This window comes from Symphalangus syndactylus, chromosome 24 (assembly GCF_028878055.3).
Source record: "Symphalangus syndactylus isolate Jambi chromosome 24, NHGRI_mSymSyn1-v2.1_pri, whole genome shotgun sequence".
Classification (NCBI taxonomy): Eukaryota; Metazoa; Chordata; class Mammalia; order Primates; family Hylobatidae; genus Symphalangus; species Symphalangus syndactylus.
In genome coordinates this window covers 70,335,489-70,362,574 of record NC_072446.2, presented here as the reverse complement: position 1 = coordinate 70,362,574, position 27,086 = coordinate 70,335,489, and the positions used below count along the sequence as shown (strand labels likewise).

The 27,086-nt window shown below is 41.6% G+C and overlaps 1 protein-coding gene across 2 annotated transcripts in view; it reads right to left on the bottom strand.

Moving 5' to 3' along the window:
- Positions 1-26,150, bottom strand: part of GPCPD1 (glycerophosphocholine phosphodiesterase 1) — a 69,271-nt gene extending 43,121 nt beyond the window's left edge. The window contains exons 1-6 of one of the 2 annotated variants that reach the window (XM_055265075.2): positions 25,753-25,965; positions 24,559-25,161; positions 19,239-19,315; positions 13,238-13,334; positions 7,851-7,935; positions 361-436 (exon numbers count right to left, since the gene is read on the bottom strand). In XM_055265075.2, the coding sequence (XP_055121050.1) occupies positions 361-436; positions 7,851-7,935; positions 13,238-13,334; positions 19,239-19,287 (307 nt within the window). In that variant the 5' untranslated portion in view covers positions 19,288-19,315; positions 24,559-25,161; positions 25,753-25,965. Of the gene's footprint in view, positions 1-360; positions 437-7,850; positions 7,936-13,237; positions 13,335-19,238; positions 19,316-24,558; positions 25,162-25,752 lie in introns of both variants that reach the window. The other variant, XM_055265074.2, reaches the window with a different exon arrangement.
- Positions 26,151-27,086: the final 936 nt, after the last annotated feature.

The window sequence follows — 27,086 nt, the reverse complement described above, 5'->3', positions numbered from 1 at the left end:
TCAAATGTTTGCTAAGCCTGAGCAAGTAAACAAATAGAGCCATGGATGCTCAGTCAAGAAGAATGGTATCTTATAAACTTCCTAACCATTCCAAACAAAAGTAAATATTTCATAATAAACTAATCTAACCCAAGAAATCAAAAATATCTAGGTAAATATTTCTAATAAAGTTTATTTTAAAAGGCAATTAAAAACTGTTCAGTTTTGAAAGATCCATGAAATGCTCAGTGAAATTTGTAGCACTGACAATGCATTGACCTTAACTTTAGAATAAAAATTTATTAAATCCCACTAAGCCATTGTGCAGCATATTAGTAACTTTATGCATATGCCTCAAACAGATGCAGTTAATGCCCATACCTAAAGGGGTTATTGATCGTGGTTGTAGATGAGTCTCCCACTTGTGAACTATCACTTGACATGGACCACCGATAGTCTGCAATTTAAAAGTTAAACGTCTGCAATAATTTCTTATATCTTATTTTCTACCCATGACTCCATTAGATGTTTGTGGCCTAAATCTTATACTAAATATGAGACCAAAAGATTCATCTTATTATCAATATTATATGCCAAAAGCCCGGAATGTACCAGATCACAAAACAAGATGAAATGCTGGAAGAAAATCAGAGTGAGGCAGTAAACAAAGAAAAATGAGATGAACTGGCACACAGAACTGTCTCAAACCCATTCCTAAATCTGCCTACAATACTCAATTGTTTCAAAGAAATTTTCACTTTTAACTGATATTAATTCTTAAGATAAATATCAAATATGCTTTCTTTGGTATGTCAGCCATCAATGAGGTATTGCTAGATAAAGTATGTACCTCCTGCTCTATGCATTTAGAAAAAGCCTAAACAAGTCTACAATAGTAAAAATAGTAGGAACAAGTACTCAAAAGCAATTAACACAAGCTACTCAAGGAACTAAGAAGCATAATAAAGTTATTTATTACATTTATTTAAGAATACTAAGTGAAAAACAGGAAGATTTCTCATATCATAGGAACCAGTGTTTCTAAAGAACACAGGAAATTCTAGAAGGGACATGTGGCCAGGTAAACTTGAAGAGCAAGTGTGATAAAAGAGGAACTAGGCCAGGCGCGGTGGCTCATGCTTGTAATCCCAGCACTTTGGGAGGCCGAGGCGGGCGGATCACGAGGTCAGGAGATCGAGACCACGGTGAAACCCCGTCTCTACTAAAAATACAAAAAAATTAGCCGGGCGTGGTGGCGGGCGCCTGTAGTCCCAGCTACTCGGAGAGGCTGAGGCAGGAGAATGGCGTGAACCCGGGAGGCGGGGCTTGCAGTGACCCGAGATCGTGCCACTGCACTCCAGCCTGGGCGACAGAGCTAGACTCCGTCTCAAAAAAAAAAAAAAAAAAAAGAGGAACTAATATCCAGTTTCATTCTTATGCCTTAGTTTAAAATCTCATACAGTGTGACAATTCCTCACACTGTTTTCCACTATCAAGTTCCCCTACTAAAAAAGAACATAAAGCTATGTGTTGATAACATATGCGGTAGTGAATAACCATGAAAGATTCCCTGAGTATACCTAAAAAACTAAAATTTAAGTGTTCTAATTTTCCTTTAATTTTTAAAAAGAAACTCACTAGTTATAATTATATGCTGAAATAAAACCCTTAAATACACATTTTGGAAGCACATTTTCAAACTATAATCTTACAAGGTATTTTATTTGTTACATAAATTTAATTAAATACAGAGAAGCAAAAAGAAAATACAAAACTCACCCATATCATACCATTTAGGGATAATCACCATCAAGATTTTCACATATAATCTTTGAGCCCTTTTCTAGGCATTATATTACACATACTCTTTTTTTTTTTTTTGAGACAGGAGTCTCACTCTATCACCCAGGCTGGAGTGCAATGGCACGATCTCGGCTCACTGCACCCTTGCCTCCTGGTTTCAAGCGATTCTCCTGCCTCGGCATCCTGAGTAGCTGGGATTAAAGGCACGTGCCACCACGCCCAGCTAATTTTTGTATTTTTAGTAGAGATGCGGCTTCACCATGTTGGCCAGGCTGGTCTCGAACTCCTAACCTCGTGATCCACCCACCTCAGCCTCCCAGTGTGCTGGGATTACAGGTGTGAGCCACTGTGCCCAGCCTATACGTACTCTTAAAAAGCCTAGACATAAAAGCTTCTCTATTATCTTTAGAAGGCATTAATAATGGATTAAAATATTCTCCTATACTTTCTATAGGATTTTAATACTGATTAAATTTGATAATGTGCCAAACAATAACAAATATGTAACAACTTAGGCACATTATTAAGTATTAAATGCAATAAATAATCCTGTCACTTAAAATAACCAGGCTAAATTCTTTTCTGAAATCCTCAAACTTCTGAAGTTTAAAAACTAAAATAGCACTATATATTTCTTCAAATCATTAATCCTGGGATACTAAATAAAATTCTCTTTTTCTCTAGCTAAACACTTCCCTGCTATAATAGTTCACCTTAATTGGTAGACTGGGTAGATTTTTTAAAAATGTAATGTGAAATTGCTCTTTTAAAAATATAGTGACTTTCATACCCACTATACTAAAAAGAAAATCAAATTAATTCTAGATGATGTTTACTATAACATTTTTCCTGAAATATTTTTTAAATGTGTTTTTTAAATATCAAACTTTCTAAACCTCAAAAGTTGCAAATATAGGACAGGCATGGTGGCTCATGCCTGTAATCCCAGCACTTTGGGTGGCCAAGGCAGGTGGATCACTTGAGGTCAGCAGTTTGAGACAAGCCTGGCCAACATGGTGAAACTCCATCTCTACTAAAAATACAAAAATTAGCTAGGTGTGGTGGCACACATCTGTAGTCCCAGCTACGTATGAGGCTGAGGTACGAGAATTGCTTGACCCTGCGAGGCAGAGGTTGCAGTGAGCCAAGATCACACCACTGCACTTCGGCATGGGCAACAGAGTGAGACTCCTTCTCAAAAAAAGTTGCAAATACATACATAAAAATAGAAACAGCCTGGACACAGTGGCTCATGCCTGTAATCCCAGCACTTTGGGAGGCCGAGGCAGGCAGATCACTTGAGGTCAGGAGTTCGAGACCAACCTGGCCAACATGGTGAAACCCCATCTCTACCAAAAATACAAAAATTAGCCAGACATGGTGGTGTGTGCCTGTAATCCTAGGTACTTGGGAGGCCAAGGCAGGAGAATCCCATGAATCTGGGAGGCGGAGGCTGCAGTGAGCTGAGATCGCGCCACTGCACTCCAGCCTGGGCGATAGAGCGAGACTATGTCTCAAAAAAGAAAAAAAAAAAAAAAAAAGGGTGCTATGAATATAATATTAAATGTCAAAAAGAGATAAAGTCGGCATAGCAGAGAGTTTGTTTTGTTTTAATTCAGATGTCAGGGGAACTTTATAGACTGTTGATAGCAGTATCTTTACTTAATCAGGTAAGAATAGTCCTTTGGATTAAATGTGATAAGGAACATATTTCAGTAGCAATTTTAACAACTCCAGTCTCATCTACCCACTACCCCACTGCATAAAACTACCTAGACTTGAATAGAATTGCATATTTGAGGAACAGTCCAAAAGGCCAGGTAAACAGATGACAGAATTATGTCTATCATCATTCAGACTACAAATGTACATTGGTTGGTAAACTGTTATAATATAGAAAAAAATGAACCTAGTTTTAAAATACACTGAATTTCCAAAATTGTTAAGCCTACTTTATTAAACTTTAGAAGGCAATCTTAAATTTTCAGCTTTACTTCTATAAAAAAAAAAAAATTAACAGGCCGGGCGTGGCGGCTCACACCTGTAATCCCAGCACTTTGGGAGGTCAAAGCGGGTGGACTACCTGAGGTCGGGAGTTAGAGAACAGCCTGACCAACATAGAGAAACCTCGTCTCTACTAAAAATACAAAAATTAGCAGGGCATAGTGGTGCATGCCTGTAATCCCAGCTACTCAGAAGGCTGAGCCAGGAGACTCACTTGAACCCGGGAGGCGGAGGTTGCAATGAGCCATTACACTCCAGCCTGGGCAACAAGAGCGAAACTCCATCTCAAAAAAATAAGTAAAAACTAACAACTGAGCATTGGGAAATTCAAAATCTCAGTGATAACTCCAAAACATGCAATCCTTTCATTTATTTATTTTTTAATCCTGGTCTCCTTGTACATGCAATACTTTCTAATATATTATCTGTAATAGCTTATTCTTTAAGATCTATGAAAAGGAAACAGTTCTGAAAGAAAACATTCTGGAAAAGCCCGCCAAAATTTTAAGCTTTTTGGAGTTAACATGGGAGATAGATCTTTGGAGAAAAAAGTAATGATGTCAATCTAAGACAATATTCCATTAACAGTACTGGTAGAGTTATTTCACAATTTAGCATACATAATGTCACACGACTGTAGAAATGTTTCCGAACATGCATATTAACAAAAACATTTTTAAAAATTTCTTCCCACAAGAATAAGTCTTAATGATTGTTTACTTAAACAGTTACTGACATCACTCAGTTATACCAAGCACTGAGAGAAGTAAATAAGACTATCCAATATGTAGATTGGAAGTTTGTTTTTTAACAAATCACCAAGCAAAATTATTAGCTAGCCATGTAATATCACCGCTTGCATATCACAAATTTTTAAAACTTTTACTGATTGTTTTCCTTCCACGATTTTGAAAACAAACTGAATGTAAAAGGGGGTCTGAGGAATCAAGGCCACGTGCGGTGGCTCCTGCCTATAATCCCAGCACTCTGGGAGGCTGAGGCGGGTGGATCACCTGAGGTCAGGAGTTTGAGATCAGCCTGGCTAACACGGCGAAACCCTGTCTCTACTAAAACAATACAAAAATTAGCCAGGCATGGTGGTTGCATGCCTGTAATCTCAGCTACTTGGAGGCTGAGGCAGAAGAATCACTTGAACCCAGGAGGCAGAGGTTGCAGTGAGCCGAGATCGCGCTACTGCACTCCAGCCTGGGCGACAGAACGAGACTCTGTCTCAAAAAAAAAAAAAAAAAAAAAAAAAAAATCTCTATTTTTAGAACAACCAGTAAAAGAAACAGTCACCTGGGCATGAGTAAAGCAAAGGAAGCCAGGCCAACAGACTCTCTGAGAGTGTTCAAATCTCAAGTTAACACCTGACAGTATTTACTATTCAGAAGGATTTTAGATACTAATAAACTATTGTACAAAATGACAAACTAGACTATTCTGAAAATAAACAATTATCTATCGCAGGTGACTGATTGTCTTGTTAAAGGACTTAAAACTCAAGGGAGATCAAGGTCAAAATAAGACAGTTTGTAATGAATCTAATTATGAGTGAATTTAGCAGCTATGAAAGTTAGAAACATAGATATGTGCTGAAAAATAAAGATGTATTTCTAAAAACTGAAGGAAAAATTTCAAAGGATACAATGAAAAACTGGCTAACACTTCACTATGAGGAAACATCCCTAATTCTACCCACAAGCAAAGAGGGGTGGATACAGAAAAAAAAAATGTTGAAATTACATGTTAATTCAGAAAGTATCTTTGGTGAGGATGTGACATCAGTGGAAGATTCATACCAATGTTTTCATTCCAGGAATACTCACTACTTTTGTGTGCTATGTTCAAATAAGATATTTTGTTTTGTCATCTGTGAAATTATTTTAAAATGTAACACATTAACACCTTATCCTAATTCACAAAGAGAACATGTCGTTGTGAAAAACTGAGAAGAACAATTTCAGGACTCTTCTAAGCTAAAAGGAATATGCCAAAAAAAAGCAATGCATGGGAGAAAAATATGAATGGTAAAATTTCACTTACTCAATAAAATTTTGCAATGAAAGGATCTAAAAACCTATAGTTCAAACCTTTTGTTTTATAGATGAGGAGGCTAAAGCCTAAAGGTCAACTGGCTTGTCCATAATCGCAAAACTTTTAGCTTTGGTTCCAAAACTGCCTGGGTAGATTACCTCCTAAAACTTTCAACACAGTAAAATTAACCTTTCTCCCATTTCAGCTTTTTAATGCTTTCATTATTTGTTTTCCTATCATTCTTTATATTCGTAACATTATGTATTCCAATAATTTACATCATTTCACAATTTAAGATGCCTTGCACATTGCTTCTATTATTTGACAATGTACAACTAGACAAAGTCTCATAATACTTCTATTAAAAATGTTTTATTTAAAAAGCGCCACCAACTTTTTTAAAGTGTCACATTAAGCTGGCATGTGGAGAAAAAAACTGTAGCCATATGCATGGGATTTTATGTAGCTACGTACTCAATTCCATGAAAAACATACTTACCGTGGCAGCCCCTGCATCACACGGTACATGTGTACACGATACAGAGTACCTACTTAAAGAAACACACTCACCAACACATACTGTCAACTTTTGCAAGTATTACAAGGGGAAAAACTTGTTTTTACTGTTAAGCAGACTTCTTGCCAATTTTTTCAAAAGGTATTTTGGACTGATCTGCTGCTTTTGGTAACATTTTCAATGAAGAGGATAAATACTTAGGTTGGCTTAATTTGACCTGTGTTGACAATAGTCTTACTTTAGAAAACTATGCCCAAAGAACTCATTATCATCTTTCTCATCCAAACTCCCCTAAGTAAAATTTAGTTGGTTTCACATATTACAAAGCTAAATTTCACATACCAGGATCCTCAGGTAAGCTTGCCGTATCTATGACCTATGTATCTACACACAATTGCTTAAGTTATACTAAAGAACTTTACCATGATGCATAATCCCATGCCAAGTAAGTTATACTAAAGAACTTTACCATGACGCATAATCCCATGCCAAATAAATGAGATGCCCTTTTCTTAAGTTAAAGTGAAACTATTGTCAAGAAAAGCCAACACAATGATCAACCACAATGTAATTTAAGTTCAATTACTGGGTATTCACAAAATATTCTTGGAATAAGAAACGTAATAGGTGCAAAAGACAGCTAAAGTGGGTTTGTCATTTTTTTTTCTCTTTTCTTTGTATAATGGTGGCTAAGAGCACGAGGTAACAGTGGCTGCTTGCATTTTTCACATGTAACAAAAACACTTAATGACTCCCAAAGGAAATACATTTTTTAACAAGCTAATCCATGATTTGTTTCCTAGACCCCTGCCTAAACCCTTGTTCATATGCAGCCCAAGGGTGTCAAATGTAAAAATCTGAAGGAAAAGAATCCTTTCAGTAAATGAGTATCTTTAGAATAAAAGGAAAATGATTAGCTTTTTTTTCTTTTCTGAATATGAAAACAATCCCAAAATAATGAATTGTGAACAGGCAGATTTAGAATAGCTATGCCAAAGGCCTCCAGAAAAGATAGGGGGGTCTATCAATAACATCTTTGAAAAAATCTAAAAGGAATCAATTAAATTTTGATCAGAGTTAACACAGCCACCAAGAGATGGCTGCTGTGAAATAATTTTTTAATTACTCACTTAAAACAGGCTATATACTTCTCTAAATGTATTTACATCACATAAGGATTAAAAAACAAAACCAAAAGTAACACCTCTGCAAGTGGTTCCTAACTAGTTTACAAAAGTTACCGAAAATGCACACTTACAGAAAACACATTAAAACCAATTTCATAAGAATATTGCAGAACATACTTACTATGTCTTTTTAAAATTCCATGGCAGACATCATCTGCCTCTGAAGTGGCTACTTCCTTGGTTTTGGTAAATTTTATTAATCAAGAGTTCTATTCCTTATTTGACCAAAGCAAATGCATTTTACTTTGAACGTGTTCAAACTTAAGTGAGTTGCTTTTGAAGGAAGTGCTAAAGAAATTGGAAACTAGATAAAGAAAACATACCTTTGGTTCTAAAAAGTACCCTTTGAAGTAGCGATACTGAACTGATACTCCTCTACTGAGTACAATGGTTGCTTTCCACAACATACTGTGAAGAAAGAAAATTAAAAGCAGCAGCATCAATATCAAACTACAGTGCATAAAGACTTAATTCACAAAACCCCTCAAATAAAATGTATGATCAATATTACTTATTTATTCCTACACAAAATTTTACAGGCCTACTCTGTAGCAGGCAACGGGAACACAGGGGTATATATTGCAGAAAGAGCCTCGTCTTCAAAGAGCTTCCTTTGCTGTATGGGTAGACAGAAAAATAACCAAAGAAGATAGATACAAGGAAGTTCTGGAGGAGGCTTTTAAAAGGGAGGAAGGACTGTCTGAGCTGAGGTCTAAATGATGAGAAGGAACCAGCCATATAGAGCCAGGATAAGTTTCCAAACAGAAAATTCAAGTCGTACAAAAGTGGAAGCCAGAGTCAGAATCTTCTCTGACTTCCCACTTAGCGAGGGATGTTACATGGCTGATAAGAGACTTTGGGTCATAGCTTTTGTGTCACAAATGAGAGATAAACATGAGTTACACTCCTGTTCTTGACTATCCCTTATTCTAAGCTGTCCTACCCAGTCTCTGGCTATTCCTTAGACAAGCAGTCAGAACCTGTATCTTGTTTCAGGCCAATGTCTTTCTCTGAACTATGTTATTCTAACAGAAACTAAAGATTTGACTCAACAGCTGCCTTAAGGTCAAGAATTCACTACAATTCATTACTGTAACTGAGTTTTAGCTTCAAATAATAAACTAGTGCTATCCAAAGCATGGTCCCAGACCATCATTAGTAGCTGGGAGCTTCTTAGAAATGCAAATTCTCAGGCCCCACTCAGACTTATTGAATTAGGAACTCTGGGGGTGGGGGCCCACTAACCTGTATTTTAACAAGCCTCCAGGTAACTTTTTTTTTTTGAGACGGAGTCTCGCTCTGTCATCCAGGCTGGAGTGCAGTGGCGCGATCTTGGCTCACTGCAAGCTCCGCCTCCTGGGTTCATGCTATTCTCCTACCTCAGCCTCCCCAGTAGCTGGGACTACAGGCACCCGCCACCACACCTGGCTAACTTTGTTTTTTTATTTTTAGTAGAGACGGGTTTCACCGCATTAGCCAGGATGGTTTCGATCTCCTGACCTCATGATCCACCTGCCTCAGCCTCCCAAAGTGCTGGGATTACAGGCATGAGCCACCGGGCCTGGCCACCTCCAGGTAACTTTTATCAACACCTTGAGAACCCCTGTCATAGACCATTAACCAAACGTTAATACAGCATGAGTAGTTTAGCCCTACCTGGCTCTGCTAAGACAGGTTTTAGGGCATTGTCCTCACTCTGATACAAGTTTACCTCCTAAAATAAATACAGATGTAGCTCATTGTATTGCACTTTATTATACATCACAGATACTGTGTTTTTTACAAATTGAAGGTCTGTGGCAAACCTGAGTCGAACAAGTCTATCAGTGCCATTTTCCCAACAACATGTGCTTACTTCGTGTCTATGTCACAGTTTGGCAAATCTCATAATGTTTCAAACTTTTTTGTTATTAGTATATCTGTTATGGTAATTGCATGCTACAGAAAAATATTTCATGAAAGGAACAGTTAATCAATGTAGTAAACTTCACTGTCTTATTTTAAGAAATTGACACTGTCCTTCAACCTTCAGCAACCACGACTCTGATCAGTTAGCAGCCATCAACATTGAGACAAAACTCTCCACCAGCAAAAAGATTGCAATTCACTAAAGGCTCAAATGATCATATCATTTCTTAGCAATAAAGTGTTTTTTAATTAAGGTATGTACATTTTTAAAAATCACTGCTTTAAACCAACATGGAACATGTATATATATGTAACAAACCTGCACGTTCTGCACATGTACCCTAGAACTTAAAGTATAATAATAAAAAATAAATAAATAATAAATAAATACAAATCACTGCTTTAAAGCAAGAATAGCAAATGCTGGCAGGCGTGGTGGCTCATGCCTGTAATCCCAACACTTTGGGAGGCTGAGATGGGCAGATCACGAGGTCAGAAGTTCAAAACCAGCCTGACCAACATTATGAAACCACATCTCTACTAAAAATATAAAAATTAGCCAGGCGAGGTGGCACGTGCCTGTAATCCCAGCTACTCAGGAGGCTGAGGCAGAAGAATTGCTTGAACCCGGGAGGCTGAGGTTGCAGTGAGCCCAGATCGCGCCACTGTACTCCAGCCTGGGCAACAGAGTGAGACTCCATCTCAAAACAAAAACAAAAACAAAAAAAAGAATAGCAAATGCTTGACACATGTTCCCCAATTTTCCCCAATAAGCCTCAGAATCCTTTTCAACAGAGGTTTCTAGGTGAACTCTTCCAATTAAGAATAGAAAGTTGCCATTTCTGCTAATCCAAAAAGAAAAAAAAGGGGGGGGGCAAATTCCCAGTACTACCTCATCTACAAAACAGCCAGTTGGAGCATGTGAAACTAGCCCCAGATGTGCAGAGTAGAATTACTAATAAGCTTTGAAAAATGTGCTGCAGCCTCTCTCTCAGCCATTATTTCTCAATCTCCAGGAGCAGAATCTAGGTATGTGTAATTTTTTTCAAGTCCTCCCAAGTGAGTCTAATGCGATCCCTGGTAAAGAACCACTAAATGAAAACAAGAGATTTTTTTTTTTTTTTGTAGAGATGGGTTTTCACTATGTAACCCAGTGAGTCTTTTCACTTCACTTGTCTAAGCAAATGTGGCAAATTTAAGAATGAACCAGAACCCAGGCATAGTGGCTTATACCCAGCATGCTGGGAGGCCGAGGCGGGAGGGCAGCTTGAGCCCAGGAGTTCACCAACAGCCTGGGTCTCAACACAGTGAAACCTCATCTCTATAAAAAAATTTTAATTAGCGGGGCATGATGGTGTACACCTCGCTACTCGAGAGGCTGAGGCAGGAAGATCACTGGAGCCCAGGAGTTTGAGGTTAGAGTGAACTGAAATCGCGTCATTGCACTCCAGCCTGTGTGACAGAATGAGACCCTTTCTAAAAAAATTCAAAAAAAGAATCAGAACTATTTGGTGAATTAACGACAAAATAATCTGATGAAATTAAATCAAAACCAGGAAAGACGGGTAGTCGTACGGCGGTTTAGTGCAGCTGCCTAATTCTGAATTGCCCATATATCCTTTCCCAAAATACCATAAAATCTACAAGGAGGGCAAATGAAACCACAAGTGACCCACATCTTCAGCAGTATTAGGAAAACAATACCATGACCTTCAAGTTATCTCTAAGTAGAAAAAAATTCCAGGAGAGCTCTAGCTGCCATGAGCCTGTGGGTAGAGAGAGCTGGTAAGAGAAAGCTTAAGACGCTCCCTGAAAGAGAGGGGCACAGCAGACTTAGAGGTAGAGCACATTAGATTCCAAAGAAACAGAATTCTAAAACTCACGAATATTGTCTAAAGGCACACGGATTCCTGTGTCATGTACTCCCTTCTCCCTGTGAAACACTGTTTATCTGCACCTGTGAATCAGTTCTATTTCATCGCACACGCACAACATATGAACAACTGGTCCTCCTAAAATTGTTAAGTGTCTTATCCTGTTCACATCTTTTTGACCAAGTTGGCTGAAACTGACTTAGGACAGGCAGGGGTGTGTTTTAGAGACAAGTTCAGAAAGATAAGAGGTTTTACTTCAGACCAGAGTGGCTGATCTGAAAATCGAAGAAAAAATAGCCACTTGAAGGAAATACTAGTCTGTGAAAGACTAGTAAAGAATATATACTATTAAAATAATACTATTTACCAACAGAACTCTTATAAGGAGAGTTGAGAATTGGCTGAGAAAATGTGTCATACTAGTGACAAACTAGTGACAAAAAGGCAGTTCTGTGTTTTTGAATTTCCTTCCCCTGGCTTACATTACTGTTACTGTTTGACTGTCCTTTGCTTTCCCACCAGTGCTCCTCAAACTGTTTGCTGTGATGACCAGCAGTTTTTGTTTGCTTTACTCAACCTGTCTGGTGACCAATATTCTGATCTACATACCCAGTTCAATGAGATGTGTCCACAGTGACATGCATGGAGTCAAACTGCTATACACATTTCTAAATGCTTGCTCTCAATTTTTGTATTTCTCACATCATGGATTTTTTTTTAAAGTCTTTTGGACTGGTACTGGTGCAGAGGCCACATTTTAAGTCATGCTGCTCTACAGGAAAATAGAGCCTTAGCAATCACCTAATCTGGCACTGGATATACTTGTATGCTATTTAGGAAAACCTGTAACACTTCCAACTATCCACAGTGGGGTAAGTGCCACCTCTGCTGACATCCACTCATCTATGCTAACCCCTTTATTGTGTAGATGAGTTAACTAAGGCCTACAGACATCAGCCGCCCGAGCTCATACTTAACTGCAGAAGAGTGGCTGACATCCAGATTTACCTTTCTCTATCCACTGGGCCCATACTAAGTTTACTGATGGATTCAATGCCACTAGTGAATACATTTCTTTATATTAGCTAAGATATCTAAGTATGTGTTCCACTCTCTGCTCCTTTTAACACCACACACTTCAAGGAAATACTTTTATAGGCAAATACAAAAATTAGATCTCTTATCAAGAATATGTACTGACAATTAAAAAAAGAAATCAGAAAAAATGAAAAAGAAGAAAAGAATATATACTGACCAGACAAACGTTAATGCCTTAAAATGTTTCTTTAAATAAGAAAGCAAGGTGGGAGGATCTCAAGTCCAGGAATTTGAGATCAGCCTGGGCAACATAGCCAGACACCACCTTTGTGCCGAAAAAAAACCCAAACAAACAAACAAACAAAAATTAATGTCATCTCCACACCAAAAACAAAAAACAAAAAAACAACCACAATTAACTAGGCATGGTGATGGGTGCCTATAGTCACAGCTACTCAGGAGGCTGAGGCGCAAGGATAGCTTCAGCCCAGGAGTTCAAGGCTGCTTTGAGCTGGGATCACACCACTGTACTCCAGCCTGGGTAACAGAGTGAGACCCTGGCTAACTAATTATGGTGGTAAGTACCTAAAGAACCAGTCAATAATTAAAAGTATATTCAATAGCCCTATATTCAATTATCCTGAGCTGTAAAAATAAAAAATACATTGAAAAAAAAAAGAAAGTGGTTAAGAGGCGGGGATTAACGGTAACAGAGGAACCTGTTTTTCCCACACAAATTTTTTAAAATTATTTCACTCATAAAACTATGCAACGTGATAACGTTGATAAAAATTATAACTGTAAGAAAAAATACCAAGATACCTTAAAAGCCCCTAACATCATAAGGTTAATGTCACAGTTATTCTGTAACCTCACATTTCCATACTCACCTTTCACCTGTGTCATTCTCTGGAAGAAGAGCCACAGCATTTTGAGGATTCCATTTTCCCAAAGCATCACAGCTTCCACATATTGCAAAAACTTCTCCTACAGAAACAGAACAATCAGTCATAGAGAAACAGAACAATCAGTCACAGTGGGATAAGTAGGGAAGTTTGCATTAGTTCAACCAGATATGCTGCCTCCTTTAGCAGAGATGAAAGAGCCTCACCAGATATAGGTTTGGGCCCAGTTACCTACCACTCACTAACATCTGCCTATTAACTCGACTCACCTTTCTAGAACCAAAGCCAGAGAAAAGGGGGAAGGCATACGGATGAAGTTTTCTTCATCTGTTCAACTACTCATTGAGCCAGTAACAAGCACCCAAGAATACAAATGGGATAAAACCACAGTCTCTGCTTTCAAGACAGCTTCCAATTTTAACAGGCAAACACTAAATGCCTATCAGTACTCTAAAGGGTAATTAATCAATATTTTCTAGAAAGTCAAACAGTAGCTATTAATAAATTTCGCATCAAGAACATTATTAAGGCCAGGCATGGTGGCTCACACCTGTAATCCCAGCACTCTGGGAAGCTGAGGTGGGCGTGTGGGGGCAGGTGCCTGTAATCCCAGCTACTCAGGAGGCTGAGGCAGGAGAATTCACTTGAACCCAGGAGGCAGAGGTTGCAGTGAGCCGAAATCACACCACTACACTCCAGCCTGGGCAACAGAGCAAGACTCTATCTCAAAAACAACAAAAACAAAACTATCAATGAGACAGCAGAAATGTAATTAAAAACCCATGAAAACAAAGACTTCTATAGTTGGAAAATCTAGTACTTCTTGTTTTTTGGAGACGGAGTTTTGCTCTGTTGCCCAGGCTGGAATGCAGTGGCATGATCTGGGCTCACTGCAACCTCCACCTCCCGGGTTCAAGCAATTCTCCTGCCTCAGCCTCCCTAGTAGCTGGGATTACAAGTGCGCACCATCACGACCGGCTAATTTTTGTATTTTTAATAAAGATGGGGTCACCATGTTGGCTAGGTTGGTCTTGAACGCCTGACCTCAGGTGATCTGCCTGCTTGGCCTCCCAAAGTGCTGGGATTACAGGCATGAGCCACCGTGCCCAGCCAAAATCTAGTACTTCTTAACTAAGGTAATGACTATCATTTCTTTTGAACACTTATCAATAGACTTTAAAAGCCAACATACAGCTACCACCTCTTCTTGCTACCACCTCTTCTTGCTAAATTTTATATATTTAGCAGAACACACTTGGATAAAAGTACATAGAAGTCTCTGACTTAAATATCAACACATTCTGAATACAATTAAAATTCATAAAGGAAAAGATAATGAACTGAGTCCAACTGCCAATTTGGCTCAAGACAGACTCCTCCACATTCTGAGAACAGCTGGGATTCCAAGCTTGAGGCACTGCTCTAGTAAGATTAGAATTGTACTCAGCTTTAGCCACCTGCATGAGCATTTTATTAGCTTGGACTGTCTAAAAATTAACTAAAATTCCAAGTGTGACAGTCATTCAGATTTCAGGGCTCTAAATACATGTGAGCCGGGCACAGCGGCCCATGCCTGTAATCCCAGCACTGTGGGAGGCCAAGGCAGGGAGATCACTTGAGGCCAGGAGTTCCAGAACAGATTGGCCAACATAGCAAAACCCTGTCTCTACTAAAAATACAAAAAGGCCAGGTGTGATTGGCTCATGCCTGTAATCCCAGCACTTTGGGGGACTGAGGTGGGCGGATCACTTGAGGTCAGGAGTTCAAGACCAGCCTGGCCAACATGGTGAAACCTCGTCTCTACTGAAAATAAAAAATTAGCTGGGTGCAGGCCGGGTGCGGTGGCTCATGCCTATAATCCCAGCACTTTGGGAGGCCAAGGCGGGCAGATCACTAGGTCAGGAGTTCAAGACCAGCCTGGCCAACATTGTGAAACCCCATCTCCACTAAAAATACAAAAATTAGCTGGGCATGGTAGCAGGCACCTGTAATCCTAGCTACTCAGGAGGCTGAGGCAGGAGAATCAATTGAACCCAGGAGGCTGAGGCTGCAGTGAGCCAAGATCACACCAGTGCACTCCAGCCTGGGCGACAGAGCGAGACTCTTGAAAACAAAAAAAAATTAGCCGGGTACAGTGGCGAGCACCTGTAATCGCAGCTACTCACGAGGATGAGGCAGGAGAATCGCTTGAACCTGGCAGGTGGAGGGTGCAGTGAGCCAAGATCATGCCACTGCACTTCAGCCTGGGTGACAGGGCAAGACTCTGTCTCGAAAAAATATTTTTGTAAATAAATAGATAAAAACACAAAGTTAGCTGAGCATGGAGGCGCAAGCCTGTAATTCCAGCTACTCGGGAGGCTGAGGAATGAGAATCACTTGAACCTGGGGGAGGTAGAGGTTGCAGTGAGCCAAGATAGCACCACCGCGCTCCAGCCTGGGCAACATAGTGAGACCCTGACCCTGTCTGTACAAAAAAAAATTTTTTTAAGAATAATTTTAAAATTAGCCAGGCATTGTGTTGTGCACCTACAGTCCCAGCTCCTCATGAGGCTGAGTCAGGAGGATCACCAGAGTCCAGGAGTTTGAGGAGCTATGACTCCACCACTGCACTCCAACCTGGGCAATAGAGGGAGACCCTGTTATCTTTTTTTTTTTTTTTGAGATGGAGTCTCGCTCCATCGCCCAGGCTGGAGTACAGTGACGCAATCTCAGCTCCCTGCAACTTCCACCTCCAGGGTTCAAGCAATTCTCCTGTCTCAGCCTCCCGAGTAGCTGGGACTACAGGCATGCGCCATCATGCCTGGCTAATTTTTGTATTTTTAGTAGAGACGGAGTTTCACCTTGTTGGTCCGGTTGGTCTCAAACTCCTGACCTCAGGTGATCCACCCACCTGGGCCTCCCAAAGTGCTGGGATTATAGGCATGAGCCACCACGCCCGGCCAACCCTGTCTCTTAACAAAAAAAAGAAAAACAAAAAAAAACTTCTTCATGGACTCGTTATTTCTCATCCCCCACATAAAACAGCAGGCTACTTTTTGCTATGAAAAGAACAAACTCCAATTGGAAAAAGTAAAATGGGGAATCAATGGTTCACTTTCCTCTTATAGGTGCTCCTGCATTTTACCAATTCCCCCTGCAATGTTACTTTCTCTTTCTGCTGATACCAGGGGAATATGGCTGCTGAAAATGAGGAAATTTTTCACTAAAACAAACAGACCTTTCTTTAATTGCCTCTCATTTATAAAAGATTATGAAGACTTGGCTGGGTGCGGTGGCTCACGCCTATAATCCCAGCACTTTGGGAGGCCGAGGCGGGTGGATCACAAGGTCAGGAGATCGAGACCATCCTGGCTAACACAGTGAAACCCCGTCTCTACTAAAAATACAAAAAATTAGCCAGGTGTAGTGGCGGGCACCTGTAGTCCCAGCTACTTGGGAGGCTGAGGCAGGAAAATGGCATGAACCCGGGAGGCGGAGCTTGCAGCAAGCCTAGATCGTGCCACTGCACTCCAGCCTGGGCAACAGAGCAAGACTCCGTCTCAAAAAAAAAAAGATTATGAAGACTTGAATGCTCACTAAAGGAATCTGCAAACAGCCCCTCCGCATACTCTGTTTCCTCTCCCGGTTGTACTTGCTTCCCCCAAGGTCAGCCGTCTCTGCACTACCATTCTCGCTACATTTAGCAGAGGATCCTTCCTCCTGTGCAGTGCGGAAATCAAGGTGATGGGGGAATTGAGGTGGGGTCTTCCCCAATATCCCCTTGCTGTCCCTCAGCCTCCTCTTTGGCACATACAGAGTCATCTATATCCACATCCACCATTATCTCCTTCCCTCTAATCCCTGACAATAAGCATCCCCCTGACCCCAATCTAGCTGACTGACACTTCTGTGGCCAGTTCTGCGGTCAGTCCATTTGCCTGACATGGCCAGCTCCTTCTAGCTTTAACTGCCTGCCTACAACTCCCCAGAAGGAGAAAATTCCATCTTCTCTCCACGGAAGTGGCCACACACTAAACCAGAGGTGAGTACTTGGCTCAAGGGAGCTAACCCATCAGCTGACTAGCAATCTTCAATCTGCTGAATTCTGCCCAGGGGTAGAACTATACCAGATCATCTTGGCTAAGAATTTGAACTTAGACTCACACACACTCTGCCAATTGCTGTGATGAATGCTAGAATAAAGAAGCTAGATGTAGTGTGAGTCATTCACTCATTCTTTGAATATAGATATACTATGCCCCTGCTCCGATCCAGGCACTCTGCTAGGTGCAGGAATTCAGCATAAAAAAGACAAGGTCACATTTTGACCAGGCATGGTCTGTAATCTCACACCTGTAATCTCAGCACTTTGGAGGACCAAGGTAGGCTGATGACCTGACGTCAGGAGTTTGAGACTGGCCTGGCCAACATGGCAAAACCCCATCTCTACAAAAAATACAAAAATTAGCCAGGTGTGGTGTCAGGCGTCTGTAATCCCAGCTACTCAGGAGCCCAAAACAGGAGAATTGCTTGAACTCGAGGAGCAGAGGTTGCAGTGAGCCAAGATCACGTCATTGCACTCCAGCCTGGGCAACAGAATGAGACTCCACCTCAAAAAAAAAAAAAAAAAAAAAGGGCTGGGCACGGTGGCTCCTACCTGTAATCCAGCACTTTGGGAGGCCAAGAGGCAGGTGGATCATGAGGTCAGAAGTTCGAGACCAAACTGGACAAGATAGTGAAACCCTGTCTCTCCTAAAAATACAAAAATTAGCCAGGCACAGTGACGGACACCTGTAATCCCAGCTACTGGGGAGGCTGAGGCAGGAGAATTGCTTAAACCCAGGAGGCGGAAGTTGCAGTGAGTCAGGATCGCGCCACTGCACTCTAGCCTGGGCGACAGAGCAAGACTCCGTCTCAAAAAAAAAAAAAAAAAAGTAACGTTTTCAACAGAGTTTACAATCTGTCACTCAAATAATTCTATAAAATCTCCAAGAGGTGCTATAAAATAGAGCCAGAACCTAGTGGAATCTGGAGGCTGGCAGTGGAGACAGGGGAGAGAACAGAAGGAACAGGGGGAGTATGAGAGTGGGCAAAGATCTAGGCAGAGGAAACAGCATTGAGAAAGTCCTAAAAGAGGAAGAAAGGAGGAAGGAATGCAGCACATTTAAGGAACTGAAAGGCCAGTATAGCCAGAGTGCATAAAACCGAGAAGTACCTCAGTTTTATGAGAGCCCAGGTGTGATACGGCTTTGACATGCTATCTTACACTAAAATTATGTCACAGCACTTTAACGGACAGCAAAAAATACAATGAAGCTAAAAACATATTCACACATAGGAACAAGGTTATCCCAGCCAATTGTTTCACCAACTTATTCTTTCTTTTTTTTCTTTTTTTTTTTTTTTTTTGAGACAGAGTCTGGCTCTGTCACCCAGGGTGGAGTGCAATGGCACGATCTCAGGTCACTGCAACCTCCACCTCCTGGGTTCAAGCAATTCTCCTGCTTCAGCCTCCCAAGTAGCTGGGATTACAGGCACATGCCACCACATCTGGATAATTTTTGTATTTTTAGTAGAGATGGGGTTTTACCATGTTGGCCAGGCTGGTCTTGAGCTCCTGACCTCAAGTGATCTACCCGCCTCAGCCTCCCAAAGTGCTGAGATTACACGCATGAGCCACTGTGCCCGGCCTACCAACTTCTTGCACTAGCAAAGTTTCCTTCATTTTCATACTGCCTAGAAACCACAGCCCAACCATCTCTGCCCTGTGCAAAATTAGGTATAAATTCATAGCTTTCTTGGGAAAACATGAGAACAAGACAGTGTTTGAGGAGGTTTTTGGTGTGTTTACTATGCTCCAAGCACACTTCTGCTATCAGGCAAGACCTATAGATATTTTCATCTAAAAAATCAGGCCCACTCTAATAGCAACTCCATATTTAAGGTAATCCAGATAAGAAACATGCTAATTCAATTTTAATGTTTTAAAGTAAAACTTTTACAATACCTGGTAAAAGAGTTCCTCTTATTTCAAAGGCAACCTGAGAAGGTGTCATTCTGATGGATTTATTTTATGATGTCGTGCTAGAAAAAAAAAGAAAAGTAACTTATAGTACAAAAATATATGCCTTAGATAGCCATCATCAAGAAACAACTTCAACCAAGAGCTATTTATATTTTTAAAAGCAATATTTAATGTCTTTGCAGTTTTATGGTGGGATTGGTTTCGTTTTTGTTTTTTAAAGTAACTTTAGTGCGGGTGGGGGGGGGGGAGAAACAAGTGAAAAAGCAAAAAATAAACCAGGCACAGTGCCTCATGCCTGTAATACAAACACTTAAGGAGGCTGAGGCAGGAGGATGACTTGAGCCCAGGAATTTGAGACCAATCTGCGCAATATAGTGAGGCTTCATGTCTACACACACACACACACACACACACACACACACATGCTGGGCATGGGGAGCATGCCTGTAGTTCCAGCTACAGATTGAGATTGAGCTGGGAGGATCACTTCAGCATAGGATGTTGAGGCTGTAGCGAGCTGTGACTGTGCCACTGTACTCTAGCCTGAGCGATAGATCAAGACCGTCTCAAAAAAACAAAACACAAAGTCTCAATAAAGTTCTTTTTAAAAAAGCAAAACATGAAAATTAATCTCAATTATGAGCAAAAAAAGATTAACTTCAGAGTCCTTATATATACAGTGACTCAATTACTTGGGAAGTATCTAGCAAGTTTGAAGCCTAGTGCTACAAAGCTATTCTTTAAGAATGTATGTTCAAAAAGAAAACAAAACAAGACAGAATGCATGCCCGAAATACACATTGTAAAACAAAGTATCCAAACTTGTTATTTTTTAAGTCGTCAAGATTCTTTTGCTACATACTTTCTCTTTTGATAAGCAGCTGTTCTGAATTCAACCTATCTTTCCTGACCAGGGTAACACTGTGGTAGAGAAGAAAAACAACTAGAGAGAAAAAAGCTTGACTTAATGAATTTCTACTTTAACAAAAAGGAAACAACCAAAGTATCACCCACTAAAACAAACTACTTGTTATGTTCTGGAACAAGTTTGAGAATCTGCTTCTAAGACACAACGTAACTTATCATTAAAAGAAAAAGAAAAGAAGGAGTCCAGGCAAGTGGCTCACACCTGTAATCGCAGCACTTTGGGAGGCCCAGGTGGGCAGATCACTTGAGGTCAGGAGTTCAAGACCAGCCTGACCAACATGGAGAAACCCCCTCTCTACTGAAAACACAAAATTAGCCGGGCGTGGTGGTGCATGCCTGTAATCTCAGCTATTCAGGAGGCCAAGGCAGGAGAATTGCCTGAATCTGGGAGGTGGAGGTTGAGGTGAGCCCCCCCACCTGCCTCCCCCCCAAAAAAAAGAAAAGAAAAAATTTTCTCACAAATAACTTTTCAGATTTTCTCTTTATTAACCCTAGGACCATCCTTACTCAGGTTCTACAGGCTCAAATTTACAGCCTCAACTCTACCTACAACCTATCATCAAACCCCGATGATTCTATCTAATTGACCTTATATCCGTTTTGTCAATTAGGATTCTTCCTCACATCCCTGGCTTGGAATCACTTTATTATAGAAATCTGAACTCCACAGTAAAAGGAATTTAAGGAGATTAAAAAAAGAATAAGAAAGAAGTCTAAACTCCAAGCCTTTGAAGTTCTTTTCCACTTATCCACATTTTGTCTAGCTAATTTTTTCATTTCTTCCCTGTCAGTCAAAGGAATCTGTTTCCCATCCACTAACTTAAGTACCTAAAGGAATATAAAAAATAGATTAATACACACATGTATATATAATATACTTTGAGATACTTACATAATTTAAATGAAGAACATACTCCATCCAGACACACCATATTCTACATAACTTCTCCAACACGCCCCAAAAAAACCTTTGCCCCCCCACCCCACCAATGTTCCTATAAGAATTCCAATCACATCTTTATTCTGCATAATGTACATTACTCTACCAGCTTAAATTTCATTTGCATTTATATATTACCTTATGAAACAATTCTAAAGTACCTTTCATAGCTACCTTACATAGTCATTTTTCTAGTTCTGCTTTGCACCCTTCCCCTCCCCCTGAGTCATTTAATGAACACTGCTACACACAATTAACCACACTTCCCAGTCAAGGTAGATAGATCTATACCAGCAGTTCTCACCAAAGGCAATTCTACCCTCCAGGGGATTATTTGGTAATGTCAGGAGGCATTTTTGGTTGTCACAACTGGGAGTGGCACTCCTAGCATCTAGCGGGTAAAGGCCAAGGAGTGCTGCTGAACACCATACAATACACAGAACAGCCCTCCACAAATAATTAATTGTCCAGCTCCAAACATCAACAGGGCTCAGGTTGAGATGAGGGTCAAGAGTCCAGGCTCCGTGTTTGCTATAAACTATGTATCATCACATTTACATCAATTATAAAATGTAACACTGAATACATATGTATATATATACGTATATATATGTATACACGTATATATATACATATATACACATATATATATTTATAAATGTACATTGTCAAATATTCATCTCACAGAGCGCAAGACCACCAATGTGGAGTCATGTCATATTCAGATATGAAATTCCCTATTTGGCAACTCTACCATTTTGGTTAGAATATCCAATACTACACTAGTGAAAACCTTCCCTTTGGCCAGGCACGGTGGCTCATGCCTGTAATCCCAGCACTTCAGGAAGCTGAGGCGGGTGGATCACCTGAGGTCAGGAGTTCAAGACCAGTCTGGCCAACATGGTGAAACTTTGTCTCTACTGAAAATACAAAAATTGGCTGGGCATGGTGGTGGGCACCCATAATCCCAGCTACCAAGGAGGTTGAGGCGTGAGAATTGCTTGAACCTGGGAGGCAGAGGTTGCAGTGAGCAAAGATAGTGCCACTGCACTCCAACCTGGGCAACACAGCGAGACTCTATCTCAAAAAAGACAGAAAAAAGGCCGGATGTGGTGACTCATGCCTGTAATCCCAGCACTTTGGGAGGCCGAGGTGGGCAGATCATGAGGTCAGGAATTCCAGACCACCCTGGCCAACATAGGGAAACCCCATCTCTACTAAAACTACAAAAATTATCTGGGCATGGTGGCACGTGCCTATAGTCCCAGCTACTTGGGAAGCTGAGGCAGGAGAATCACTTGAACCCAGGAGGCGGAGGTTGTGGTGAGCCGAGATCACGCCACTGCACTACAGCCTGAGCAACACAGGGAGATTCCATCTCAAAAAAGAAAAAGAAAAAAAAAAGCCTTCCCTTCATCAAAATAATTTCTAAAATAAATAATTTATTATTCTACTTTCTGCATCTAAGAGTAAACATGGCGGCCAGGTGTGGTGGCTCATGCCTGTAATCCGAGCACTTTGGGAGGCATGAGAATCACTTGAACCCAGAAGGCAGAGGTTGCAGTGAGCTGAGATTGTGCCACTGCACTCCTGCCTGGGTGACAGAGTGAGACTCTGTCTCAAATAAAATAAAAAAAAAAGCCTGACATTTAAGTTACTGAATTAATTTTAAGAGAGCAAATACTCCATCACCCATCAAAAGGGCTGAATGACCACTTCAGTCTTAACCTATAAGGTGCCCTTTCATTTGGTGTTTACTGCTGCGGTTCTCAACTAAGGACAACCTCATATACATGATTAAGTAGTTTGTATTTTGCTATTTGTTGACTAACTTTAAATAACTATTTTAATCAACTTAAGGGAAATCAGATATTATTCCTATGTACTAAAATCAACAGCTAGTATAAAATTATCTCTAGATTTCTACTGCATTAAGGCAAACGGAAAACTTAAGTAAATATAATAAAAGGGAAATGAACTGATTATAGAAATTGAGTCTTTTATTCTCAAAGATGTTTAGAAGAGTGACTACAGTAACTTAGCGGTAAACAGCTGCAGTAAATGTACTATACAAAGCTATATACACAAGCACAAAAACACCTCCCAGAAAACCTCTCCAGAAGTCAACAAAGCATCATCTTCCACTTGATTTACCAAAGTCAAGCAATCTGGTTTGATTTCCACCCTGAGCGCCCCCTCTCCCCAAATTTGATACCATACCAAATAAAGGCCTCGGAAGCTGTTCTAAATGCAATTTACTTGATTATGGACAGAGGCCAAAAGTCTGGTGCAGTGTTGAAGTATACAATTTTGGCATCCAGTTACCACCAAAACAGCAGTGACCAAGTAAAAAAACGACTGTGTTGTGAAACAAAAAAGGTATGCACCCACCCATACACCTTCTTCTAAACAAGGAAGAAAAAAAAAATCACAACTTGGAAAGGGAAGGTCCGTTCTGGATATACATAAAAACAAGAGTAAGATGAAAAATGTTAGTCATTGTATGCACATGAGCTGACCAGATAATTTAACCAACTCGCCTATTACCTCACATACAGACTACACTTCCTGAGATAGGCTTTTGCTTTTTGGTTTTTGAAAACATAACATCTATTTTGTACTTTTTGAAGAGAAACACTCAACAGCATTCTCATCTGAGATTCTGGGTAGTATTTAAACAACCATTTTTAAAAGACTCAAGCAATTGGCAAAATACAACATGGTAATTAATCCACATTTTTAAAAATTTCAGAGTTCACACTACCTGCCAAAATAAATTTTACTCTATTCTTTTCCTCAAATAAACTTTCCCGACACGTGACACTACTGATTTACCAGGCTGGGAAACAAAAGGGATATGAAGTAAACCAAGGTACAGGGACATTTACTTTAGAGCTAAATTGAAGTCAGATATTTTTAGCTAAAAGTGTTTTTCTGGCTACAAGGAACATATCTGTTTTCTTTCGAATTTTTTCAAGGAAAAAAGCTGTTTCCAGTTCTTCTTGCCCTTTCCCAGGCCTTGGCAGCGTTGACCCTCCTAACTAGCTAAATAAAGTAATACATGAAGTGCCTAACTTTCCCTGAGTTAATTTTTGCTCATCTTGGTGAAGGATCATTACGACCCTTGCTACATTTCTGACAAGTTGTGACTGTCATTCTGATTCCCATATACTTGAAGCCAATATCTTAATCAAACATGTTAAGACATTAATGGATCTTTATTTAAAAAGTGTTTCTGGAATAGGTTTCACTACGCCAAGTTAATTCCTTGATCAACTTTCTAAACAATGCAGTAACATTTTCCCAAATGTTTTCCATTCACTTTACCGTGATATTATTCACTTGCGTATGTTTCATACCTTTTTTCCTGTTTTAACTCGTACATAAAGATTCGATTCATCAACGTACTTTATGTACGTATCAAATATTACTCACTTTGCTACGATGAGTTTTCTTTTGTGGTCATTATTTCTCAGAGTCCAGCTTTCCCACGTCGTTATTTTGCAGATTTAAATTTTGTCTAGAATAATGGTTTTCTCTAGCTCTTGGTTCTTCCTGTTCGTAAATCAGGAATGGATTGCACCATGTGCAGTTTTGCTTGTTTGCTTGGTGTTATTTGTATCCACGACATTAGGAATTTTGAAAAAAAAAAAAGACTGATACCTTGTATTTATTTCTTAGTTAAGTCACAACTAGTCAGAAACGTAGCAAGGGGAAGCATGACGGGGTAGAGTAGTGGGTGAGAGCTGTGCAGAAATGGGAGGAGGCGACAGAAGAGTATGAAGAAAAAACATCGGGTCCAAACATCCTGCTCGGTTCCATCAGTTCCTCTCTGCAGGTCTACATCAGACTAACAGCTGCCTTAAGGTGGAAGAATCCTCTACAATTCATGCCCGATTTCTTTTCCAGCCGGCCAGTGGAGTCTGGGGAGAGGGCTGACGAGGACACCGAAGTGGTTGAGGCTCTCTCTCCTACCTCAGCAAGGCAGTCTGAAGAGCTTTGGGAAAAGTAGAGCTTTGGAGAGAAGGGGCAGCAGACCTAAAAAATTGTATCGAGGGCACTCATGACTATTCCTGGAATCTTTTCCTAGGAAAGGCACTTTAGTTTCTTGGAATAACTGAATTATACAAGCAAGCCCTAGACTACGTGTCCAGGCAATTTCAGAAAATAAGCAGTTGTCAAAACACGATGAGTAACTTAGGGACAGAGAGCGGCGGTGAGCCAGGGGGCCGCCGTGGGGCAGGGGATGTCCCCAGAGGACCGCACCTGCATTTTCGGTGTCTTTGTTCCCCGACTCAGTACTCTGCATATCTGCGGTGGTCCCATGCCCCAAGCACCCTGCTACGCCTCAAACGCTCCACGTATTTTTCAGAAGGGTACTAAGCCCCAGGCAGCCCAGCGGAAGCGCGGCAGTGAACAATGAAAGTCGAAGAGTGCGTCCCAGCCACCGACTTAGCGCAGCGAACGCCCGGCCGCCGTTCCCCTGCGGGCAGTGGCCGGCCCGGCCCGAGGACCCCGCCCGCGCCTCGGCCCCAGCGCCCCCCGCCCCGCCGCGTCCCGGGGAGCCCTGACAGCTCAGCCCGCCACGTGGGCGGCCGCCCGGACCCCGCACCCGGCTCGCCGCCTCACCTGCCGGGTTCGCTAGTCCGCAGGTCCACGTTGCCGCCGCCCCGCCCGAGAGCGAGGACCGCGGGCAGAGGGGCACCCGCCGTCCGTGCCTCGCCAGTGCTCCCCCAGGCGGCCTGCCGCAGCGTCGAGCGGCAGGAAGCAGCTACGCTCAAACCGGTTTCAGCTGCTCCAGACCAAACTGCCAGGCCACCCCGTGGGGCGGGGCCGGAGGGCGGAGGGGCGGGCCCTGACGTCACGCCCGGCGCCGTCCCAGCCAATCGGCAGCCGCGCGCGGGGGGTGCGGGCCCGCGCGTTCTTGGAAAGGGCTGACGTCCGCGGCCGAGGGCTGCCGGGCATCCCCCGTGTCCCCGCTGCCCTTCTCAGCCGACCCCGGCGCCCGCACCTTGGAGAACTGCCCTGGGGTCATAGGTGTGTACTGTGGTCCATCAAAGCCGCCTTAGAAATAACCCACGTGGGCCGGGCGCGGTGGCTCACGCCTGTAATCCCAGCACTTTGGGAGGCCGAGGCGGGCGGATCGCCTAAGATCAGAGTTCGAGACCACCCTGTCTCTACTAAAAAATATAAAATTAGCCGGGCGTGGTGGCGCGCGCCTGTAATCCCAGCTATTCGGGAGGCTGAGACAAGGAGAATCGCTTGAACCCGGGAGGCAAGGTTGCAGTGAGCCAAGATCGCACCATTGCACTCCAGCCTGGACGAGAGCAAAACTCCGTCTCAAAAACAAACAAACAAACAAAACCGACTATGGAGCCTGGAGCTACAATTCAGAGTTGTATTTTTTCCCCCCATTTGAAAACGGGGGAAATTACCAGTACTAATGTTTTCTAGAAACTTTCCTTCGTTGTAAAACAACAATCACACTTGGATCAAATCATTAGTTGAAAACTATTAAGTCGGCCGGGCGCAGTGGCTCACGCTTGTAATCCCAGCACTTTGGGAGGCCGAAGCGGGCGGATCACGAGGTCAGGAGATCGAGACCACGGTGAAACCCCGTCTCTACTAAAAATACAAAAAATTAGCCGGGCGTGGTGGCGGGCGCCTGTAGTCCCAGCTACTCGGAGAGGCTGAGGCAGGAGAATGGCGTGAACCCGGGAGGCGGAGCTTGCAGTGAGCCGAGATTGCGCCACTGCACTCCAGCCTGGGTGACAGAGCGAGACTCCGTCTCAAAAAAAAAAAAAAAAAAAAAGAAAACTATTAAGTCACCAAAGCTGGATGAGAGTTTATACCCTTGCTACGCAAAGTATGGTCGACAAGCCAGTAGCACCTGCCAGAACTCGGAATTGCACACTCCCAGAACCATCCCAGACCTACCCTATCAAATCTGCCTCTAGCAACAT